General features: G+C 39.9%; 1 protein-coding gene across 2 annotated transcripts; it reads left to right on the top strand.

The window, feature by feature from the left end:
* The first annotated feature begins 393 nt into the window (after nucleotides 1-393).
* Nucleotides 394-21,608, top strand: si:ch211-195b21.5 (zinc finger protein 318). Of its 2 annotated transcripts, none has more exons than XM_039783735.1 (8): nucleotides 394-741; nucleotides 14,251-14,396; nucleotides 15,158-15,770; nucleotides 16,412-17,051; nucleotides 17,370-17,437; nucleotides 17,554-17,650; nucleotides 17,758-17,876; nucleotides 20,313-21,608. In XM_039783735.1, exons 1-8 carry the CDS (start codon nucleotides 565-567, stop codon nucleotides 20,853-20,855), a joined length of 2,403 nt encoding a protein of 800 aa, XP_039639669.1. In that variant the 5' UTR covers nucleotides 394-564; the 3' UTR covers nucleotides 20,856-21,608. The 2 variants fall into 2 exon arrangements, with proteins under 2 accessions (XP_039639669.1, XP_039639668.1); XM_039783734.1 differs by having other exon boundaries at nucleotides 20,310-21,608.
* The last annotated feature ends 1,180 nt before the right edge of the window (nucleotides 21,609-22,788 follow it).

Below are 22,788 nucleotides of genomic sequence, written 5' to 3'. Positions count from 1 at the left end.
ATTTTATTTGATATCACACTTTAGGCTGATTTGTAAGCTCCTAGGTTTTGTTTTATTTGCTTTACCCGAGGCAACAGTTCTGTTTTTTGAGATGGATTTGTGATTGTGCCTTGTTTGTTTGTATTTCTATGTTCTGAATAAATGAATAAAAAAATTAAAAAAAATGCAGGAGAAAACGTGAAGAGCTTTTATTTTGAATGATTTTTTTTGCTTGTACGAATATTCTTGTCTAAGGATATTTAAAGTAATATTTTATGTCGCAAATTCTATACAAATAATTAGCTCCAGGATATGAATTGATGTAAGTTTAAATCATGCTTTAAACTACTGACCAAACATAGACATTTATTCTGAATGAATGACTCCGGATGTTATCCTCCTGTGTTACTATATTTCCGGTGGCTGCCACAGGCGCTGCCGTGGACCCTATATATTGTCTATGCGTGGGACCCCGTAGACCCATACATACATACATCCATCACCCTGATACGCAGCCGTGTGAAAAATATATAGCACGTTTTCCCTTTCACTCTGTGATACGGGAGTTAGCATTTTCTCTTTAACATGTACCGCCAAGATAAAACAGCACACGGACCGCCGCCGTTCGGACCTCCACTACCCCATGGCCCTCCTTTCAGACTCCGAGGGCCCTGTAGTGGTCCTCCCCCTGGACACTTGCCACCTGCACCACCGGATAGCCATTTTTTCCACAACAGGCCACCAAGAGGGGATTTTATCAGCGTACGTACCCAACAGGCTAATAACGTCAGCTCAGCTGGCTAAGTTAGCTAACTAGCTAGCATTACATGATTCAGACAAGGGGATGCTAACAGAGCGTTATGCTAGCCAGGAGAGGTATGGTGCATTCGCGTGCTCCTCGGATGGTCCCATATCCCTAGTTGGGAAGTTGTTCTTTTGAATTTGTGTTTTAGTCGCTTTAGTTTAGGAGCTTTAGTCGTAATGTGGAAACAACATGGACGCTACAAAGACGATGTGTTGTGATGTATTACTCGAAGCGTTTCAACAACTGTTGATAGCAGTTTCCAGTATTTATTTTCAGTTTGTATTGTCAGTCATATCTCCACAGCGCTGCGAAAGAAGAAGGGGTGCTACGGTTCACAAAACCCACAGTTCGGTTCGTATCACGGTTTTAGTGTCACGGTTTTCGGTTCTGTACGGTTCTTGTTATATTTTCTTTTAATCTTTAACGCTCCAGAAATATACTTAAGCATATGGTATATAGCTTAATTATTCACAATGTAGGATACAGTATTAAAAAATTATATAGTTATATCATGTAGCCTAATCATGCACAAACGGGATTTGACGACTTTAAGCACATTATTAAGACCATCTCTGAGGAAAGCTAGGTGAGATTTTGATACAGCAAGAGGGAAGACATTGTCGTGATTTCAGCAAGCTTTTCATTTATTTGGCAAAAAAAAGGAGAATGCGTATTGCCATCTACAGGAACTTATGTGCCTTTTTGCACATGAAGTTTGAAATATTACAGAATATCAATTGAAATAACTTGCATTTATCAAACTGCCAACTTAAGTGTAGCTCTTACAAAAATGTATCATTTAAAAGAAAAAGAGGAACTCTTAAAGCTCCGTCTTTTGAATAAGTCAGAATACGTTAAACATAAAAACAGTTTACATTGTTAGTTAATTTCATTTCCTGGCCTGGGACACACATAAGGTTTGATAAAGTACTTATTGGACTTATCATTGTACTTACAATAACGACCGTAGCGGTCAGGCCCTCCTGTATACGTCTCCTCTCCGTTTTTACCTGCATCCACCGTGTGTGTGTGTGTGTGCGTGTGCGTGCGCGCGCTCACGTCAGTCGCGGGGAGAACTGAGCAGCCCCGCCTGCTGCAGAGACCCGACAGGATCTAAACTGCAGCCACTTCAGCGAGTGAAAAAACGTTACAGCGTACATTGATGTTAAAATGTATACAGGTTGGCATGACGGCCTGAAATGTTTTGCACGGTCTTTCGCTGTACGTTTTGTTGGTAACTTGTTCACACCTCTTCTTTCGCGCGAAAGGGAAACACACTGAGGTCACATACGGGGCACCTGACGGGCACGAGGCCACATTGTGCATGTGTCGAACCGTGCGGCACACACACACGTTCCGAACCGAGACAAGCGGACCGAACGGTTCGGATGTTTTTTCATGAACCGTACCACCCCTAGAAAAAAGGTCTGGCCCTTCCACACAACATTCCTGGATAGGAGAAAAACCCTTTGGTTTATTGACATTTCTTTAAACCACTCAATCATATTGGGCGGCGCTAAACGCCTGATGCCGCAATGATGCCACCCTGCTCAGATCTATGCAGGGTAAATGGAAGTTGAACGTCAAGGATATAGACCACATCCTCGACGTTCCACTTCCGGAATTGCTCTGGTGCTGCAGGAAATTGTTCTCTGCATGGTAAATTGAGACCGCTAGCTAGACTATCTGTCCAATCTGAGTTTTCTCTCGCACAGCTAAAACAACTTTGAATCTACACGTTCTTTCCCGAGGCTATTTTGAAAGTTTGAAAGGGCTCTCAGCGGAGCTTAGCACTGCCCATGCAATTGTGATTGGTTTAAAGAAATGCCAATAAACCAGAGCACGTTTTTCTCCCATCCCGGAATGTTATGTGGACTAGCCAGAACCTCCTCCGCAACGTGTGGAGGATGGTCTGGCAAAGCGAGACTTAGAGCTGGGCAATATATTGATATTATATCAATATCGTGATATGAGACTAGCTATCGTCTTAGATTTTGGATATCGTAATATGGCTTAAGTGTTGTCTTTTCCTGGTTTTACAGGCTGCATTACAGTAAGTGATGTCATTTTCTGAACTTACCTGACTGTTGTAACTGTTCTATTATTTACCTTTACCCACTTGGTCATTATATCCACATTACTGATGATTATTTATCAAAAATCTCATTGTGTAAATATTTTGTGAAAGCACCAATAGTCAACACTACAATATCGTTGCGGTATCGATATCGAGGTATTTGGTCAAAAATATCGATATTTGATTTTCTCCATATCGTCCAGCCCTAGCGAGACTAATCAAAGATTGACTATTAAGCGCAAGAGGCGTAACTAAGTTTAGTTTTCGTTTTCCAGCGGGAAAATTGACACTTTTGGTTTTTTGGTTGGGGGTTAGCTAGGATTCTAAATGGAACTGTTTTGGTGTTGAGAAAGATTTGCTGCAGTAAGTTAAATGTATTAAGCTTGAGACATATTTTAGTTACTTTCTTTACTTAGTTATTTTTGTAAACAAAAAAAACAGTGTGCAGCTCTATTATCTGAGCAACTACAAGTATCGGATTGGGACTCTGTATCAGTAAATATTCAGTATTTAAAAGATTGGGATCGGATTGGGAGTCAAAAAAGCTGATTGGGGCATCCCTAAACTCAACCTTGTATAATAAGATTAGCCAAGGTTTTCCAATAGTGCATACAATGTCTAGCTAGGTGAATATAGTAAAAGCTTTTAATTGGAATATTCAATGTGAGAAGTTATTGCTGAAATTCGGGCTGTTTCAATATCCGCATCACTGCAATACAGGTGACGTGCCACACAAACTTTTTACTTTTTGCTCGCTTAAGTTACAGGAGAACAGATGTTGTGTGATATGAAATATAATGAAAACAATAACCATTGTGTAGTTATCCTCCTAGACTGTATCCTATCCTATATTCAAGAGATTATGCAGAAAAAAAACTTAATTGCTTGTCACTTCAGCTTTTCACAGGAGGATGGAAAGTCTATTAAATAGGCAAAATGGGGGATTTCTTTATGAATTCAGATTATTATGAATTATTTCTACAGGTAATGTTGAATGAAAGCAAAGACATTAATGTTAATGCTGCAGTGTTTACCGTTTACATCAGTCTAGCAGCTAGCGGAGTTTCCTTCCTAGTTTATAGCTTAATCCTGACAAAACCACACAGTTAATTTTCAACCTGCATTCACGTTTTGTAACAGAGAGGCTTAATTTGGTAGCGAGAGAAACAAGCTTTCTGCTCTCTGCTCAGCTGCCAAACCGCTGTGCTGCGAATCGTCTCGTCTGCAAACTTATCTTTTTTTTTACTTTATTGACAAGCTCTCTGAACAGTTCAGCTTTCTGAAGTGTCTTTGGAATTGATCAACGGAGAGGAGAGAAAGCAGCGCAGCTGTAAATGAAAGCAATACACAGTAAAGACTCTCACATTTAGCCAAAATGTTAACACTGTTGTAATGTTTGTATACAGTCTATGGCTGCCACATGTGTTGTAAGGTTTAAGCCAATGTTTTTTCGGGGGTAACGCCATTCACTTTACCCTCAGTATTGACAACAGATAAAGCCACCATGTCTTCAAGCTTGTTGTTCGATTGTTCACTTTTAACTCCCTTACATCATCTTTGTTATCTCTTTTTCCTCTCTCTTTTCCTCGCAGTGGCACTCATACGCTACTCTCCATTACCGCTCGCTCTCCTTGCGCGACCACACGGGCACTCACTTAAGGCACCCTGCCATTATCGCTCTAACTTGCGCTACTCTCGTAAGGGGGTTGCCCTTTGCTTCTTCGCTGCGGTAAGAAAAAAACTCTACCTTCACAGCCCTAGCTGAAATATGGTTCTTTCTTTGTCGTTTTGGCTGCTCCAAGCCCCTGTACAGTAACACCACAAATAGATCAGCATCAAAATCCAAGAAGCGGCTGGCTTGACAGGTTTTTGCAAACAACGGCTCACTTGACTGTTAGAGGTGTGAATCTTCATTGATCTCCCTATTCAATTACGATTATCAGGTCTTCGATTCGATATCTCGATGCATCAGGATGCGTCCAAAAATTTTTCTATTAAAGCCATATAGGATATTTGACTTGACAAACTTGCATTGTCAAGTGCAATGCCCAAGCTGCAATACGTAACTTTAGACTGGAATGATGAAGTGTTTGGGTTAATTTTTTCACTTTAAAGTAGCTACCACAAGGTTGACCTATTTTGGATTAGTCATATACCACCCTACTTTTAGCCAGCAAATCTATTGTGCTGTATTGGAATAACTGACCCCAGACAACTCTTTAACAGAAAAGGTATGGTTTACTGAACAATAACTTAAATGTACAAATAGTATTTAGCCGTTAGATTGAATAACAAAAAAAAACATAACACAAATCACACCTTTCAAATATGCTAACTTCAATATTTCTTCAAATGATACAACACAACTACCCCTTTACCCGTTTCTCTATCAGTTTCCACTTAAAACACTCCAGCTGCACAAAATTTCAATTTCAAGTTTCAATGTAAAACTTACTCAAACCTTATTAAACCACTGTGTTAACCATATACTGTATATTATTATTATTAACACTCTATGGTGTTAACACACACCTACCCATCCACACACGACGAGAGGAAAAAGAATGGTGGGCCACTGCATCGATGCAGCATCGTCCATGTCCGCATCCCGATGCATCGATATTTGATTAATTTCAACACCTCTATTGACCGTAGCCTGTGGCAGGCGAGCGGCACCCGCCATGTAACTGCCGAGCCTCTTTAGTTAGCCAAGTAGTCCAGTTGTCAGTCAGCTTGCACATCCCATACACAGTGGCACACTCTCAGCAGTTGAGAGGCGCCTCCCTCGCAGTCAGCTTGACCGCTACGTTACAGGTGCTGCACTATGCCACTATCATGGATCGCACTAGCTATCTCTCAGCTAGCACTCCCCATTCTTCAGATAGCTGTTTGTCAAAATGTATTTTTCGGTCAATGCAACTGATTCAGTAAGAGCAGATCACAATTCTCCAGGTTGGTGCTTAGGTAACATTATCATTATCTATTGAATACAGCTACACAGATGTTATTGTAGCTAGCTAATGTCCCTTACCCGGATTTTCCATTGTGCTGCGTACCGGCTGTGCTGCAGTTTTGTTCCGTCCTCCGCCATACCACACCAGGAGCATCGCAAAAGCGGAGCGTCTTGCCTGCCCAACTCGCAGATTTTATTGTCTCTACAAGTACTTGAAAGAACAATCACTTGTTTATTAAGCTAGTATCTACCTTTCACTTCAAGCACACCTGCAATTAAACTTCATGCCTTCTCTTTTCTGGCGATGTCCTTTTAAAAAAGGATCTGTGGTGTGTATTATGTTTTTCCATCTTCAAGATGAAACTTTCGTTGTCCATGGTGTTGTAGAGGAGACATATACGATATTAGGGGGTGTTTTTTGGTCAATTGACTGGATGGTCCTGCTGTTTCACTTTATGCCCGGCTGTCCGAAAGCCCTGTGGCTCGTGTCAAAATGGACATGGCGCGTATCTTTAGCAGAGCGGAGAGCTGCTTCATGCACGCTTCTGGGACGCGCGTATGGAATATCAAGCACTGACTTGTATGGCCACGATTGCTCATGTGGGTCGAGCCGCCGCCAGAAACCTGGAAAACGGTTTTAAAACTGTAACGTTAATACAGCGTGTCGGAGGAATACAGCGTCTCCTGCAACGGGAGTCAGAGGAAGAGGGGCCGTCACAGCAGTGTTTGCTAACATTAGCTTCTTGTCTCATCTGGGGTCTGATAAACAGTAAATTCATCAAAGTCAGTGTGCCCAACACTATTTTCCAATAAACTGTAGCTGTCAAATTTCACGGGACCCGCGTGAGTGCGGATTTCATGTCGCGGCTTTCGTCACGGTTTATCACTTATTGAGTGAAGTAGTGAACTCGCTCTTTTGTTTATTTGGTTGCCATGACTTTGTGAGTGATTACGTCCTGTCACTGTTCCAGTTGCTCTGCTCGCCCTAGGGGGAGAGAGAGCGAATGATAGTTTGCTTGAGTTCAGTAGAGCAGACGGCTCTACGACTTTGTCTTTTCATAAACAGCCGAAGGAACGGTGGTGCGTGGTGTACATAGCGAAACCCTGTTGTGCATCTGTCCTATTTCTGATACCGTGGCACTGGAAATTTTACCGTGGCGCACCGCCACTATGCTATCAACCTACAGGAATCACTGGCCACAACTGAATTTTGGTCCACATAACTATTTTTTATGCATGCAACTTTATCTTAGCATCCTGGCTATTGTCTACACACTTTTCCAATTTTCCTGACAGCCATGCTGCAGAGGTTATTTCAGTTGCCTGAAGACAAAGAGTGAGGTCAAATTTGTCAGCACAATACGGATAAGCCACATCCATTGGCTACAGTGGACCTGGCAGTATGATGTACCTGCTTTACATCAAAATGGGTAAGTCAATAGAAAAAAAAAATAATGTTCTTTTTTTTTAAAGAAAAATAGAGTAGGTTGTTGCTTTTTCTATGCCACCTATTACATATGTTTAAACGTGTATGCAACCTAAGACTTTTCTCATTTAAAATAAAGGTGATTGTTTTTTGCTAAGACTATTGTAAAATTAAGTTTATGCTTCTATATTGTGTGATTTACTGTGTAGTAGAAATTATGATATTGTGATACATATTTTCAATTATTTGTGGTCAATCATTTTTATGCTTCCCATATTTTGCAGTAAAAACATTAAGGAATCAAGGATTGGCAGAGCCATTGGACCTGCATGAAAGGTTTCTCCAGCATTCATTTATACAGTTGCTGTAAAAAGAGGAAGAAAGCTTGCAGATCCACCGAAGAAAGGACTATCCTTTCGAATGTACCTTATTTGTATGCCACTTTGGACGAAAGCATGTGACAAATGGTTTACCTTTTGATGTTTTTTTTTTCTTCTTTTTGGGGGTGGGGGACCACACAGCTTTGTGCATAATCAGTCACACTTAATGTTTATTCTTAAGTAAAAATTGATAATTTTCAAACTTTGCCTAGAAATGATTGCATGCGCGTATTACAAGTTCTCCTTTTTGTACACAGTGTTGATAAATGAGGGCCTTGGACAATATAGCCAGTTCTTGCCTTGTTTAATACTGATATTGCAGCAAAAGAGAGGGACACCAGCCTTTCCAAGGACAAAAAACCCCATCTCAATTGCAAATGCAGAGAGGAAAAGGTGGATGACTAGCTGAGTCTTCTGTTATGTTGTTCTCCTTTCAAGCTACATGTGGAAGGTCCGGAACTGACAATGAAGACCAAAATGGCTTGTGGAAATCAGAAAAGCAGAGATGAGAAAGGATCCTCATGGTTTTCAAAGCATCATTCAAAACTAACTTTGTTTAAGACATGGAGAAATCCATTTGATTTGTGGCTTTTGTGGTTGTTAGGCTTTGTGGGGGAAACATGAAAGTCACCTTTTTTATAAAGGTTCTGTACTTGACATTTAGAACATTAATATAGCAATTAACAACTATTTTATGTAAAGATATAGTGGAGCATTGTGTGTGTGGTAATCCCAGCTTCTATTATTGCGTTCTATTTACCTCGGAACTTGGAAGCCAAAGCTGGGAATGCCGTCACACCCGAGTTGAATGTGTTCCACAAGTTGGATTTTCATTGTTTTCATTAGCTCTAGCCAGGTTAGCCATTGTTAGCAATGCCAGTTTATAACATTATGCTGTTTTTTGTGTGCATACAAACAGCGTAACATGTCCACATATAGAAGATAAACAGCACTGTGTGTACGACATATAACTGCTTATAACTGTATGTTAATACAGCTTTCGCACGTGTTGATGCACGGAGCAGCCATGTTTGATTTTTAGCTTGGGGAAGTTGTGTCATTCCTGCTTTCTGTTATATTTAGCCATACTAAGGCCTGGCCACATAAATCTGCTATTTTAAATGTGACTGGGACAGAAGTATAGTCATGGTGGTCTATCAGTCCCTTGTTCCAACACTTTCCCGATTATAATATTTGAGCAACTGTTGGATGGATGGACAGCCTTTACTGCACAGGACCGCTAGAGTGGCTGTAGTATTAACATCTTGTTTAAATATCAACTTCAATAAGTGCAATTATTAAGTTGAAATAAAGATGAAACTGAGTGTATGCTAGACACAATGAATGTATTATACCCTTCTATTAACTATAAGATTCGTATTGGATTAATTGTTTACATTTTTGGCTGTTTTATATAACTGTGCTTTGAAAGTTTCTGCATTAGGTTTGCTTGTCAATTTTGTTGGCTAAAAAGGCCCAATTAAGACTTTTGCTACAGTAAATCGTTTTTAAAACCATTATCTACAAACTAAAGGAGATCTTATCAGTGTATACAATGTTGATCGAATATATGTAGAGACATAGATGAAATAAGGGTTTCACTTTTGCGCATCCAGTTGACAATATTGTGTCTCACATAGTATGCATTGTCATAATTTCATTTACTGTGTATTAACCTATGATAATGTCTTCATGTTGCTATAATTTGTCTAAGGGAATTCAACAGTGGTGGTACTAAATATATCAGTTATAAGAAAACCTGTTTGCTGTCTTTCTTTAAGCTGGTCCGGTTTGTTTTTTTCTGTTCATGGTCTCAGCAACATGCTACACATTGTACTACTACTACCATTCTCTTACAAGCACATCCATAAGCTGGATTTATGCGTTAAGGGGTTACGGCTAGCTATGGCGTTGCTGATGGGCACCTCCTCCACACTTTAACTACACCTAAGGGCTACAGTGTTATACCAAAAAGGAATGCGATTGGTCACCTTAAGCTGCTTGTATTTTTTTGCTTAGAGATTGTTGAGTGAAGACATTAAGCCCAAAAGTCAACGGATCACAATAAGCTATAAAACTCAAAAGCATCTTTTGTGCTATGTATTTATACAAAATAGACTAATATAAAATAAAAATTGTGCATTTGGAGGAATGTTACAATTATATGCCAATGTAAATGCCAACTGCTTCAGTAATTGTATTGCATCTAAAGGCTGTTTGAAAGCAGCAGGGATAAGGAGTTGGTCTCCCGTTTGCTTTTTCCTTGTTCCAGTGCAAGATATATCGAAAGTGTCGCAATAAGTACGCAATATTTTGTTTATATTGTAGAGTGCTGCATCCCGTCCGTTGGCTGTGTGGCTTAAGTGTGTTCGATTTAGAGCCCGGTTCTGTTTCATTGGCCAGTTACCGTGCCACTTGTACATGTTAGTGCACGTCAGCGCACGGGTCCACTACGTGACAAACCCTATGGAGCGTACCACATGTGTGCATATTTCAACAGAGTGACAGTGTAAGTGAAGAAATTGATGGAGACAACAAAACGGAACGAATCAGAGAAGCGAAAGAAAAGTTGTGTCCTGTTCTCTTTATTTTATACTGTACAACCAGTAAAACATGTCCTGTTCTGTAGACATGGTCATTATTTATTTATTCATGTTGGACCAGTCCAATATGACGGTCAGTTGAAATAAACCTTGTGTTGTAAGAAAACTTGTTCAATTTGTTAAGAATCTATTTTGATGTTTTCCCGTAACTTTTGTAATTTTACATATTTAAAAAAATATCGAAATTAATATCTATCGCAATATTTAGGGCCCGAGCGCCGACAGCGGCAAAGGCCCTATTGAAACTGAAGGAATTATTCTTTCTCTCTTTCTTTCTTCTATTATTTTCCCGTCAAATGAATTGGCTTTTTGAGGGGCTTAATATATTCAAAAACTCACCAAATTTGGCGGTCGCATCAAGTCTGGTGAAAATTTACGTATTTTAAGGGTTTCGGGAATAGGCGCACAAAAATGGCTCGCTAGCGCCCCCTACAAAGTTAAGAAAATTGAGCCCCTCCAGTGCGTTTAACGTAGACTCACGAAACTTGGTACTCATTACAGCCATACCCTAAACCCAACAGGAAGTCCGCCATTTTGATTTCAAAGTTCGAAATTAGTGCGATTTTGGCCATTTCCACATGTCGTACTTTAACGAACTCCTCCTAGAGATTTCATCCGATCAACTTCAAACTCGGTCTGTGCCATCTTAAGATGTTAAAGATGAAAAGTTGTTAAAAGAAAAACTTTTCGTCATAGGGCGTGGCGGGGCGGCCATTTTGTGCATTTCGCCGCCAAAACAGGAAGTGGGTGTAACTCGAGTGTACGTTGTCCGATTACCTCGAAACTTTTCAGGATTCATAAGAGTCCGACCCTGAGGACAAATAAAGGCCGATATTTACTTAAAGTCATAGCGCCCCCTAGTGGCAACAGGAAGTAGGCCTAAAAGTCAAGGTGCTATATTTTAACGAACTCCTCCTAGAGATTTCATCCGATGGACTTCAAACTTGGTCTGTACCATCCCAACACCTTAACGATGAAAAGTTATTAAAAGAAAAACTTTTCGTCAGACGGTGTGGGCGTGGCGTGGCGGCCATTTTGAGTGTTTAGCGATGACCAAAGAAGTTGTTGTAACTTGAGTTCATCCGATTTACATTAAACTTAGAATGTGTGGTCTACATGTGATAATGAGCCGCCTCCTATAATATGACCACGCCCACTCACTCAGGCCACGCCCCCTTTCATAACATTTGAACTGTTTAAGGTAGAGTCTTGTGTGAGGTGTCATTGAACTCAGCAGAGACTTCTTTCTTCATTGGTGATGGTTTGACCCGCCCCCTATGTTGAAGCCCCGCCCCCTTTCTTAAAATTTGAACCATTTAAGATAGACCCTTGTGTGAGGTATCAATGAACTCAGCAGAGACTTCCTTATTCATTGGTGATGGTTTGGCCCGCCCCCTATGTTGAAGCCACGCCCTTTTTAATAAATACTGACCCATCTAAGGTAGAGTCTTTTGTGAGGTATCATTGAACTCAGCAGAGACTTCCTTCTTCATTGGTGATGGTTTGATCCGCCCCCTATGCATTAGCCACGCCCCTTTTCACAGCTAATGAACCGTACGACGTAGAGTCTTGTGTGAGGTATCGTTGAACTCGGCGGGGAGTTCCCTTTTCATTGGTGACAATTTGCTGCGTCTGAGTGCCGCGCGAATGCACGGTCGCAAGGAGCGGAGTCCGCCGGTAACTCCGACGCGCACCGAGGCGCGAGGGCCTGTCCATCGCTGCTCGCAGCTTTAATCATAATTGATATCGCAATCTCACATTTTGTCAATATCGTGCAACCCTAGTGTGTTTCCATTCACATACCCTACAACGGTGGAGTAACGCCGACATACACGTAATGTCCTTGTCTTATACACGACTCTCTCTCAATGGCTGTTGTAGCTGAACTCGAACCCGCAGGCGAGTCTTCCAGCTTCAGCGTTTTCTTTGCGCTTGCCATAATGTGACTGACCCTGCACGCTATTCAGCTTTTTGTGCGAACCTCAGTACATGTTGCTAGCAGTGTACAGTATCAGTGTCAGTTTTTAATTTTGGCATTTTCTGTAAAGGCAATATTTCAGAAGAACTCACAAGATAATAGTTACGAGTTTCATAGGATCAAATGGCCATCAATCAGACTGATGGCAGGTGAGCGAGGATTTAGTTTAGTTAACTCTAACGTAAAACTTTTACGGAGTCAGTTGGATAATCGCATCAAATAAATTTTATATATATATATAATTTTAAAGGCCTGGCAATCATACTTTATCAAGGCTAATCTGTTACTTACAGTTTTCAGGTGATCTGCCAACCTCATAGATTGTGATACACCAGTTTTCTTTTGGCACATCTGGCACTCAACTTTTTGGTTGTCATATTCGCAAATTACTGGAATAATTACACATTTGAAAGTGCTAGATGCTTGACTTTTTTGACATCTTGTTAGTTGCACCCGAGTTGCTAACCCTAACATAGTAAAACTTCTAGTCACGTTGCTGGTAACGCTGATGATGGGATGAAGTGAGGCAGGCTGTGACATGTTTTTCCGTCGGTCTATCAATTTCAGGGCGCCGCACGTAAGCCTACACACACGACATCCCCGCCCCTAACGAAGCATTCGAATACTGATTTGGACGTTGATTACCATGGTAACAACATTCATGTCAGCCCCAGCATAGACCCACGTGTCCTGATTGTTCCCGTACTTTACACAGTAACTTCATTGTTGCTGATAGATACGAAATGCCTATTTCGTTTCAGGTACACCAGTGTTATTGATTTCAGCTGATGTTGATTTTCAGTCTGTTGACCATGTCATTTGTTGCAAGATGTAGCTGAACAGTAGAATGTGATATGACTCCTTGGGAAGTTTATAATCGTACTTTACACTATGTTGTAACAACAGATCATTTAAACAGTTGCTCAAGTTGTCAAGCATTCAGTGTATACTTATTACTCAAATATTGAACATGTACAAACCATAATTCCAATGAAGTTGGGACGTTGTGTAAAACGTAAGTAAAAACAGAATACAATGATTTGCAAATCCTTTTAAACCTATATTAAATTGAATACACTACAAAAACAATATATTTAATGTTCAAACTGATAAACTTAATAGTTCTTTTGCAAATATTCACTCATTTTGAATTTGATGCCTGCAACACGTTTCAAAAAAGCTGGGACAGGGGCAACAGACTGGGAAAGTTGAGGAATGCTTAAAAAAACACCTTTTTGGAACATTCCAATGTTGAACAGGTTAATTGGTCATGATTGAGTATAAAAGAAGCATCCCCAAAAAGCTCAGTGGCTCACAAGCAACGGCGTGAGCAAATAGTCCCCCAGTTTAATGTTTCTCAATGTACAATTGCAAGGAATTTAGGGATTTTATCATCTACAGTCCATATCATCATAAGTGTCAAGGCCAAAAACCAACATTGAATGCCTGTGACCTTCAATTCCTCAGGCGGCACTGCATTAAAAACAGATTACGTAAAGGATATTACCACGTGGGCTCAGGAATCGGATAACCATGGTCAGTTAACACAGTTCGCCGCTACATCTACAAGTGCAAGTTAAAACTCTACCATGCAAAGCAAATTTGTTGCAGTCATCAAATTCAGTCATCAAGTTTATCAGTTTGAACAATATCTTGTCTTGTAGTAACCCTTATGTTGTCTTCCTGTCAACCTTTTTTTCGACGCCTCTTTTTCCAACGTTCCAATTTTTCTTATACACATTTCAGCGCTTATTTCTACGTCCCATATTTTCTGATATAAAACAAAAATTGAAAACGGGTCAATGTGACCCGAAGTCAACACAAGTGATATTCAATTGAATATGGATCAAAAAGGATATTCAAATCATTGTATTCTGATTTTATTTACGTTTTACACAACGTCCCAACTTCATTGGAATTGGGGTTTGTACAACTGTCCCCTTTTGATTTACAAGTTATTTATAATTTGTAAATTAAATCAAAGTATCTATTATGCTATTGCAGTTCTGTGTTGTACAACGCTATAACATGAATTCTGAATACTCTCAGCCCCACTGTAGCAGCTTCTCCATAGACCGTAGTACAATGATTGGTTTGGGAGGCAGCCAGCAGATCGTCCCTCCCGTACAACCACCGCACATTCAGATCCCACAGTGGAATCCCACTCCTGTGCAACATCATTCTCTGGACAGTAGGTACGTGTCTATGTATTGAAGCTGCAGTAGGTAACTTTAAAAAAATAAGTTGTCATTTTTGCTGAAACTGTCACTATATCCTAACAATAGTACATGCGACTGATTTGTCGTAATGGTTTGCCTCCCCCTAGTGGTCCACATCATAGGAAAACAACCAATCAGAGAAGAGGAGCCGTTAATGCAGTGCCAATGGCTGCACGTCAACTGCGATCAAACCCTGATCAAAAACAAATCAAGATTATGTTACTGCATTGCCTAATTCTCGCCTCAAATGTTTCCAGAAACATATTTTATGTGTATTGTTTAGCTGTAAATTGACCCGGCTGCCATGTTGAAAACAGTGGAGCCAAAATCAAGCACCGCTGGCCGGAGCAACCTTTCTCATTTTACAGACCCTAAAAAAATCTTGATTCGTATTTGATCGGGGCTGCCTAGTTTTCTTTATCAGTGCAGTTTGATCAGAGTTCATGAGCAGTTAACACTGCTGAGACTCCTCGGCTCTGATTGGTTGTTTTACATTCATGCCATTAGGAGCACCAGGAGGAGGCAAAGGAACGTGATTTTATTTTTTTATTTTACAGATTATCTGTCTCATGTACTACTGTAAGGATATAGTGACAGTTTGAGCAAATATGACTAAAATGTATTTTGTTTAAGTTACCAAGCTACAACTTTAATTAAGACTAATCAGGAACAGTTGTACTAATGTTTGAATGTATATTTTGAGTTTACTGTCGTTTGAAACACATGCTGCTTTTCAGTGACCGAGCTGGTGAGGAATTCCTGAGATGCATTGCAGCCAACAAGCCTCTCCCGGACTATCTCAAAGGGAACATGGCATACAACCTGGCTGACGCATTTAAGTCGGCTAATGTCCTGAAAGAAGCAGTCAAATCAGACCCTGAGTTCCAGAAACATGCAACCAGGAGCAAAAGCCGTAGTCGAAGCCGCGGCAAATCTCGAGCCAAGAGTCGTGCACGAAGCAAAAGCCGAGCACCAAGCCCAAGCAGAGGAAGGAGCAAAAGTCGTGCCCGTGGCAAAAGCAGAGCAAGAAGCAAAAGCAGAGCGAGAAGCAAAAGCAGGGCCAGAAGCAGGGCTCGCAGTAGGAGTCGGAGTCGCAGCCAGAGCCGAAGCAAGAAGAGTCACGTACGGAGCAAGAGCCGGGTCAGGAGGTCCAGGTCACGAAGCAGTAGTAGTGAAAAGAGCTATGTCAAAGAAAAAAAGAGAAAAATGAGCCACAGCTGCAGCAGCAGTGTTGGCAGCAGTACATATCTGACAGGGAATAGTCTGCTAGAAGGACTAAAGCTGGTCATGAACAGCAAAGAACTGGATGAGCGGTTGCCCACCCTCAAAGATGCCATCCTCACTATTCAGGTAGAGCTTACCATTCATTCTCCAAAATGTTTTGTTTCAGTCGGTTATCAGTGTAAATCTGCACAAAAAGTGTAAATTATGACTACTAGCATGTAAACCATACACAGAAGTGTATCTAGTGTTTTTATTAAGATAATCTAGCAGTACAATTTTATTTATTTTTTTACTTGTGGCCTACTTTGTGTAACTTGATTTAAAAACATGATGCCTCAGCTCTTAGTGGGTGGGATGATAATGGTGATCCGCCACAGACTGAAACAAGTGGTACCAAGGTGATAGGATGCTGCTGTGCTGAGTATAAAGAAATTTCTAAAGTAATTAAAGCAGAACCAAATTATCCCATTTATAACCGTGGCGTCCACAAAAAACAGTCCTTGAGACACTTCCCACCAAAAGTTGGAATGTATGAAAACAAACACTTACAAGATAGTTCAAGTATTTAACTATTTATCGAGCTATCAAATACCTTTGGCAAGCACTAGATAAAATACTTAAAATTGCCAGTAATGTGTGGGTTTCATTCATCTCCTGAGTTTCAGATTAGATTTAAGCTGACCTGCAAAGACTTTATTGCATGTATGAACACTGGCAGTTAAATTGTGTAAAAAGTGTATTTCATTGTTCTGAACTCTTTTGTACAGGGCTCAGACGACAGCAAAAAAAGGGAGTGTGTACCTGATGAGCACAGACATCAGCAACATGACCGTAATGAGAATTCAACATCGCTGGAAAATGACAGTATGCTCCTTCCCCATGACAGAGTAGGCAGTGACTTCTCTTGGCTCCAGGCACAAAGTCAGGAGGACTCTGCAGTCCTGAAAGCTAATGAGCTTGAAGATGAAGAGTCATTCTTGTATGGAAATGAAGAGGCTGGAGGAAAACAAGCCAATAAAACCTCTACTGCACGTTTTTCAGTATTTTCCCAGATGGGAGAACATGCCAAACTACAGGAAATGGATAGTTCAGGCAGTCAACATCATCAAAACAAGTCCATATTTAGTAGCTTTGGGGATTTGCTTGATCTGAAGCAACCCCTTCAAATTACTTCCTCGAGCATAACCTCTGCCAATCTGGACAGCAGTGAGTGTGAGAAGATCAAGAACATATTAAAAAGTCTGGGCACAACAGACATCAGCGAGTTTATGGTTAAGATGCAGGGGCAAAAGGAGGGGACGCAGCTGTCTCCTGCATGTCCCAGTTCAGAGCGAACGGCAGCAGGCTTAGCACTGAGTAACCCAAATGTACGGCAAGCTCTGGAGTCTTTACAGTCGCTGATCAAAGGTGAGAATTCTGTATTTAATAAAGTCAATTTTTTTTATTGTTTTAATTAACTTTGGTTATGCCAGAGGTTTTAACTGTGTATGTTAAATATGTGTGGTTACAAATTTTCATAGGCATGTCTCATTTAGAATCATAAGATGTGTCAAGTTAATATTGGATCTGTTTCTCTCCAGTTTTCAAGGATAAGATTATGTGACAGCTGAACGTGGAGGTGTACCCAATAAGTCTGATCCACCTGGCTTGATGAATTATCCTCTTTGTTCTTATTGTCTAATGCTTTTGGTGTAAAATACAGGATTATGTTGTTTCTTCCTTCAGCGACAAAAGAGAAGCGGGAAAAAAGTGATGGCAGTGGCACATCTCAGACATCCTCTGATAAACACAAGGTAATGGATATCCAAGCTGCGTCACTGACTATTCAACATTTAATTGATAAAGTTAACGCCTTAAAACAATGACCACAAACACCTTCATTTTGTAAAATATTGCTTGTGTTTCCCAGGCAGGTGATGATGAGGAAATGAAGAAAGAGAAACAAGCCAGAATGAATAAAATGGAATCATTGATGAAAGAACTGGAAGGATTGTTGAAACAGGATGGTAAAGCAATTTTCTCTATTGATTATCTGATGTTTCCTGTTGACTTTAGTATCTTCCACAAGCTAAAATACTCCATATGCTTCACTGCTTTTCTTGTCCCTTTGCAGGATTAAGTTTTCTGACACCAGTAATCGGGTTTTACTGCCAGAAATGTGAGGAGTTCATTGGAGATTTGAATAGTGCTGAAAACCATGCAGCCATCCACCGCCACAGTGACTCTAGCAGTGTAAGTATAAGTCCTGTTTACCTCTGTGTGGTGATATTTTATATTTTCATTCATTAGTCAACAAATCCCATGAAAAGGCAGAAACCAACAATAATGTGGTTTTACTAACACGTATTGCATTAGGGGTGTGCCAATTCAAATTGTACATGGTAATACCGGTAACATTTTTAAGGATATATAGTGATAATGCCTAATATTTCAACTTGTTGACATAATGACTTAAAGCGCCCATATTATGCTCATTTTCAGGTTCATAACTGTATTTTAAGGTTGTACCAGAATAGGTTTACATGGTTTATTTTAAAAAAAAACACCATATTTTAGTTGTACTGCACAGCTCTCTCTCACTGCTGCAGATCCTCTTTTCACCTGGTTTCTGTTTTAGCTACAGAGTGAGACCTCTTTTCAACTTCTTCTTCACTACTATCTTTGATTGCGTCGCTCGGCCAGCGTAGCTCAGATGTAGAGCATGTCAGCTAGCTAACTCTAGAGACAGTAAAAGAAAGCCTGTTTCTCCAACTTTCGTCAGTTACAAGGCAGGATTAGCTGGGAGACTTCTAAATGAGGGCGCACATGTAAGTAGTTCTTTTGGAGATTATGGTGAACTTGTGTGTGTTGTAGCAGTGCTTTGCTATTGAGAACGACGTAGCATGCTAGCGTTAGCATGCTAATGCTAACGCTACGAGCTAACGGTTGTGGTTAGCCAGCTCATTTCGGACTGTGACGTCACAGTCCGAGCCGATTTTGACCAGCTCACCAGGAGACTGAAGGCAGGACACATTCAGAAACCGTATCTCACTCAAAACGGCATGAATGGATTTTTTTCAAAGTTTGTATGTGTGTGGAAGCACCAGAGACACAAAAGAACACCCCAAATCCCAGAAAAAGTGATTTTTTCATAATATGGGCACTTTAATACTGTTAAGCTCATCAACAACAAGTATGGCTGAAAGCGAAATTCATTGTCCTGAGTTCACATCAATTCAAAATTTAGGAGGATCATGAAAATCGTGACCACAGCTGATTGATTTCCTATTTTGACCCATTTGCCATTTTACCAACTAATTCATTACTCTTTTAGCTACTTCTTTATCCAAATTAAAGCCAGCAATTCAGTTTAGCATCAGCTTTTACAAAAACTTTCATACAATATTGGAATTATTCAACATTCATATTAACAAGAACTTAAATTTCCACTTTTTCCTACAACTTCTCCTTATACATTGAAGCCAGCCATTTATGTAGTTACAACTTTTTGGAAAAACCTTAAAATAATCCACTTTTGTTTCATAAATGATTGGTACTATTCAACATTTCAATGAAATTCATGCTAATTAAAACCATTCCCTCTTTAATTATTGTCACTATCTTCTTCTTACGCATTTAAGCCAGCAATCCAGTTTAGCTTCAGCAACTTAGCTTTTCAGCTTTCACGTGCATTTTCTGCAGGAAATTCATTATCTAGTTAGCTATATTAGCCACCATCCTGGTCATACCAGACCATTTAGCTTTAGCAGCAAAGCCCCCAAGTATACTGAAGTAAGCAAGGGTGTGTTTAACCCTTGTGTTGTCCTTCGGATCCCAGTGACCCGAAGGACAACACAAGGATTATGTACTTCCGTTTACTTTGTTGAGAATTGCTCTCTAAACAAGGGTTAATACAGCACCTTAGTTCTTGTTTGTACAGCATTTTGGTCAGCTTAAACTGTGTTTAAATGTGTTCTAGAAATAAACTTTACTTACTTACTTTACAAGAAACAGGGTTTAGAGAGCAATTCTCAACAAAGTAAAGGGAAGTACATAATCCTTGTGTTGTCCTTCGGGTCACTGGGACCCGAAGGACCACACAAGGGTTAATGGTTTATCAATTTGTTTAAGGAAGATTGTGTTATTTGTTTAATAGTTTAATTAGTAGTTGAGGTAGAATTTTCATGTGCTGTGCACATTGTTTGTTTAATAAGTATAAATGACTAGGTTTTTTTCAACTAAATGGCTTTTTCTTTACTTTCAGGACAAACTTTACATTTTAGCCCCATCACATTATATGAAAAGCCAAATTTGTGGATATTATGGGGTTTAGTGGCCACCTCTGTCTTAAAGTTACAATCTCCAAAATCTCTATTTCGTAATCTTTGGAGACACCTACAAGCAGTAATTCTATAATTATAATTGCAGGTGTGCTTTTGGTTCTCACTTCCCAAACAGTGTCGCCTTATATTGATTTTTCCCAGGAATGTTGCCTCAGACACCCAGTTCATAATACTGCAAATGCAAAGACTTTCATCTGTGGGCCATGTGTTAATCCTGATTGGGTTACCTCATTCGGCAACAGATAGTGACTAACGTCTTCAAGATCATTACCTTAAGGTAGCCATAAACATATTGGTTTCTATGTCTTCATGCGGCAAAATTGTTTTCTTTGTTTGTTTTTAGCAGAAAGTGCAGGTGGACAAGCATTCTGGGGACAGCAAGGGACACTCACACCATGTTAGCAACAGCACTCAGCAGCCACATACCTCAGACAGGAGAGATCACCGGGACTACAGTTACGCTAGAGATTCCGGAGACCACAGGAATCACAGAGCCAACCAACGAGACTTGAGGCACGAAAGAGATCACAGAAGCAAACTCCACGACGACTGCAGAAGCCACAGGGCGGGGCAGGACAACATCTCCTTGAAAGAGGAGATGAGGAAGGAGAGGATGCTCATAACGGTGTCCCGTGGACTGACACCTCCAAACGTCAAGGTAAAGGAGGAGGTGAACAAGGAGCAGACAATCGGAAGCCACAGCAAAGTCAAAGTGGAAAACACAGACCGCAAGGACAAATCATCAAGGGGCAGCAGAGAAAAAGATGGCAAAGAAAAAGATGAAAGTAGTGATAGTAGTGACGACAACAAAGGACAAACGCTGAAAGCAAAATCAACTAAAAAGAAAAAGAAGAAGAAGGAGAAAAAGAAAAAGAAGGATAAGTCCTAATTGTTGTCACTTTCCATATTCATACTAGACTGATCCCTGGGATGATGTTGGCAGCTTCTTACTGCATAAAGTTTCTAAACTTAAAGCTCCAAGTGTTATTATTACCCATGGGAACAACATTGTTTTTTCTTTTTCTCTTCCCGCTTAGTAATTTTTTTTTTTTTTTTATTGGTTTGATCAGAAGAGGGAGGTAGGCCTCAAGGAGTGATTCATCATTGTGCTTAAAGGAACACACTGACTTGTTAGGAAGTGAGGTGGTTTGCAGTAAACCATAGTCGAAAAGGAAGATCAATTATAATTTATTTTTGTGCATCCAGTACAGAGACCTGTCCTACCTAAAGTTGGCACCAAAGGCATCCTTGACTGATCTATACTTAATGCACAGAAATGAAATGATAACAAATATTTTTTGGCTGTGCATTTTCCAAAATGTCAGCATGCTTCTTTTCGTAAGAGGCTTTCAACTGATTTTTAGGTTTATATGGCATGCCTTAAGTATGCCCTCACATCCTGGTTTCGTGTTTTACTCAGTGTTTTAATTATTTTTAGAAATTAATCTTTCTCAATACTATTACAACCGTGTATATATTTTTCAACTACTAACAGCATTGTAGTGTTAGAAATGTCATGTGTACTTTTTTTTGCAGTTGAGTTCCATTTTCTTACTGTCTGTGTTTTTATCCGAAATACAAGATGACTTAAGTCTGGTTCCTGTGGTGACTTTCTAAATAAAGAATGTGTACAATTTAAAGAGTTAAATGGTGTCATAATTGAGTAATCAGATTAATGCTTTATCTCTTTGCAGTGTGTTAGCCATAATCAATTACCCAAAAAGCAAAATTTTAAAGGTGGGCAAAATAGGTAGTGTGATATAAAGTAAGCTGCTTTCGAAACTCAAGAGTAATGCTAAATTATGCTGCCTGCATTACGTTCATAGACAAGTGTTTTCTTCCTTTATGTACCTCACAGGGGCTGTAGTGTTATACAAAGTTGAGGACTTTGACACCACACATCAGGGTTCCCATCCTGAGTCCTGTCTGTGGTTATATTTCGGCAGCAATAGCACTTTGTGAAAGGTGGTAGTTTCAGTAAATGGTAATAACACGTCTATTGTGAAACCAAGAGCTGTGAGAGGCTAAACATTACTACAAATAATTCTGTAGTCTTTTAATGCTAGATCAGATGTTTTGGCAGATAACAAATGAAATGCATTGTCAGAATAAGCAATCTGCAAATAAACATTCTATAAATGTAATTTCTAGGAGACAGGGTTGTTCTATAAGCACAGTATTTCTGCAGCTTTGTCATATATTTGTTTATTTAAGAAGGGACAATGAACAATAACACAAGGAGTCCAACATGTAAAATGTTATTTGATATGAATATAATTGCCAGACTGAGCTCATGAAGTGGCGTATGTATGACACACCAATTCGTATGCCATTTTTGGTGTGTTATCAAGACGCATACTCGCTTTTTAGCGTGTTTATCAACACTGTTTGGCCTCCATTGACTTACATTACCTTGCGATTGTGTGTGAATTTACGCTGTGGCGAGTAGTATGAAAGGGCGAAAATCTGCTCGTAAACTCAACCATCCCTTTCTTCTTTTCCTAAACCCAACCACCTTCTTCTTTTCCTAAACCCAACCGGTTATTCTTTTCCTAAACCTAACACACGTGTCACATTTCCTAAACTCAACCGTCGATTTCTCGCGATATGTTTACATCCGCTGTATACAGTGTATACATACACGCGGATAGCTCAAAATGCTAACAGCTAACATGCCACTTGGCTTAAGAAAGTGGGCGTGTATGTTTACGCAAAGTCATGATGTCATGTTGAAATTGCGTAGAAATGGTTTCCCTTTTCTTTTAGGTTTATGTTGTTGTTTTTTCGATATAGGTTGCATTTTTTCTCACATACAGTATAAG

Source organism: Perca fluviatilis, chromosome 19 (assembly GCF_010015445.1).
Source record: "Perca fluviatilis chromosome 19, GENO_Pfluv_1.0, whole genome shotgun sequence".
NCBI classification, from domain to species: domain Eukaryota; kingdom Metazoa; phylum Chordata; class Actinopteri; order Perciformes; family Percidae; genus Perca; species Perca fluviatilis.
The sequence above is the reverse complement of the archived record's forward strand: the minus strand, read 5'-3'. Positions and strand labels throughout refer to the sequence as shown.

Bases quoted from the DNA above. Each gene is read 5' to 3' on its own strand.
- si:ch211-195b21.5 (XM_039783734.1), top strand. From the start codon at position 565: ATGTACCGCCAAGATAAAACAGCACACGGACCGCCGCCGTTCGGACCT. The intron at 14,397-15,157 runs GTACGTGTCTAT...GCTGCTTTTCAG, and splicing joins CATCATTCTCTGGACAGTAG to TGACCGAGCTGGTGAGGAAT. The intron at 15,771-16,411 runs GTAGAGCTTACC...TCTTTTGTACAG, and splicing joins ATGCCATCCTCACTATTCAG to GGCTCAGACGACAGCAAAAA.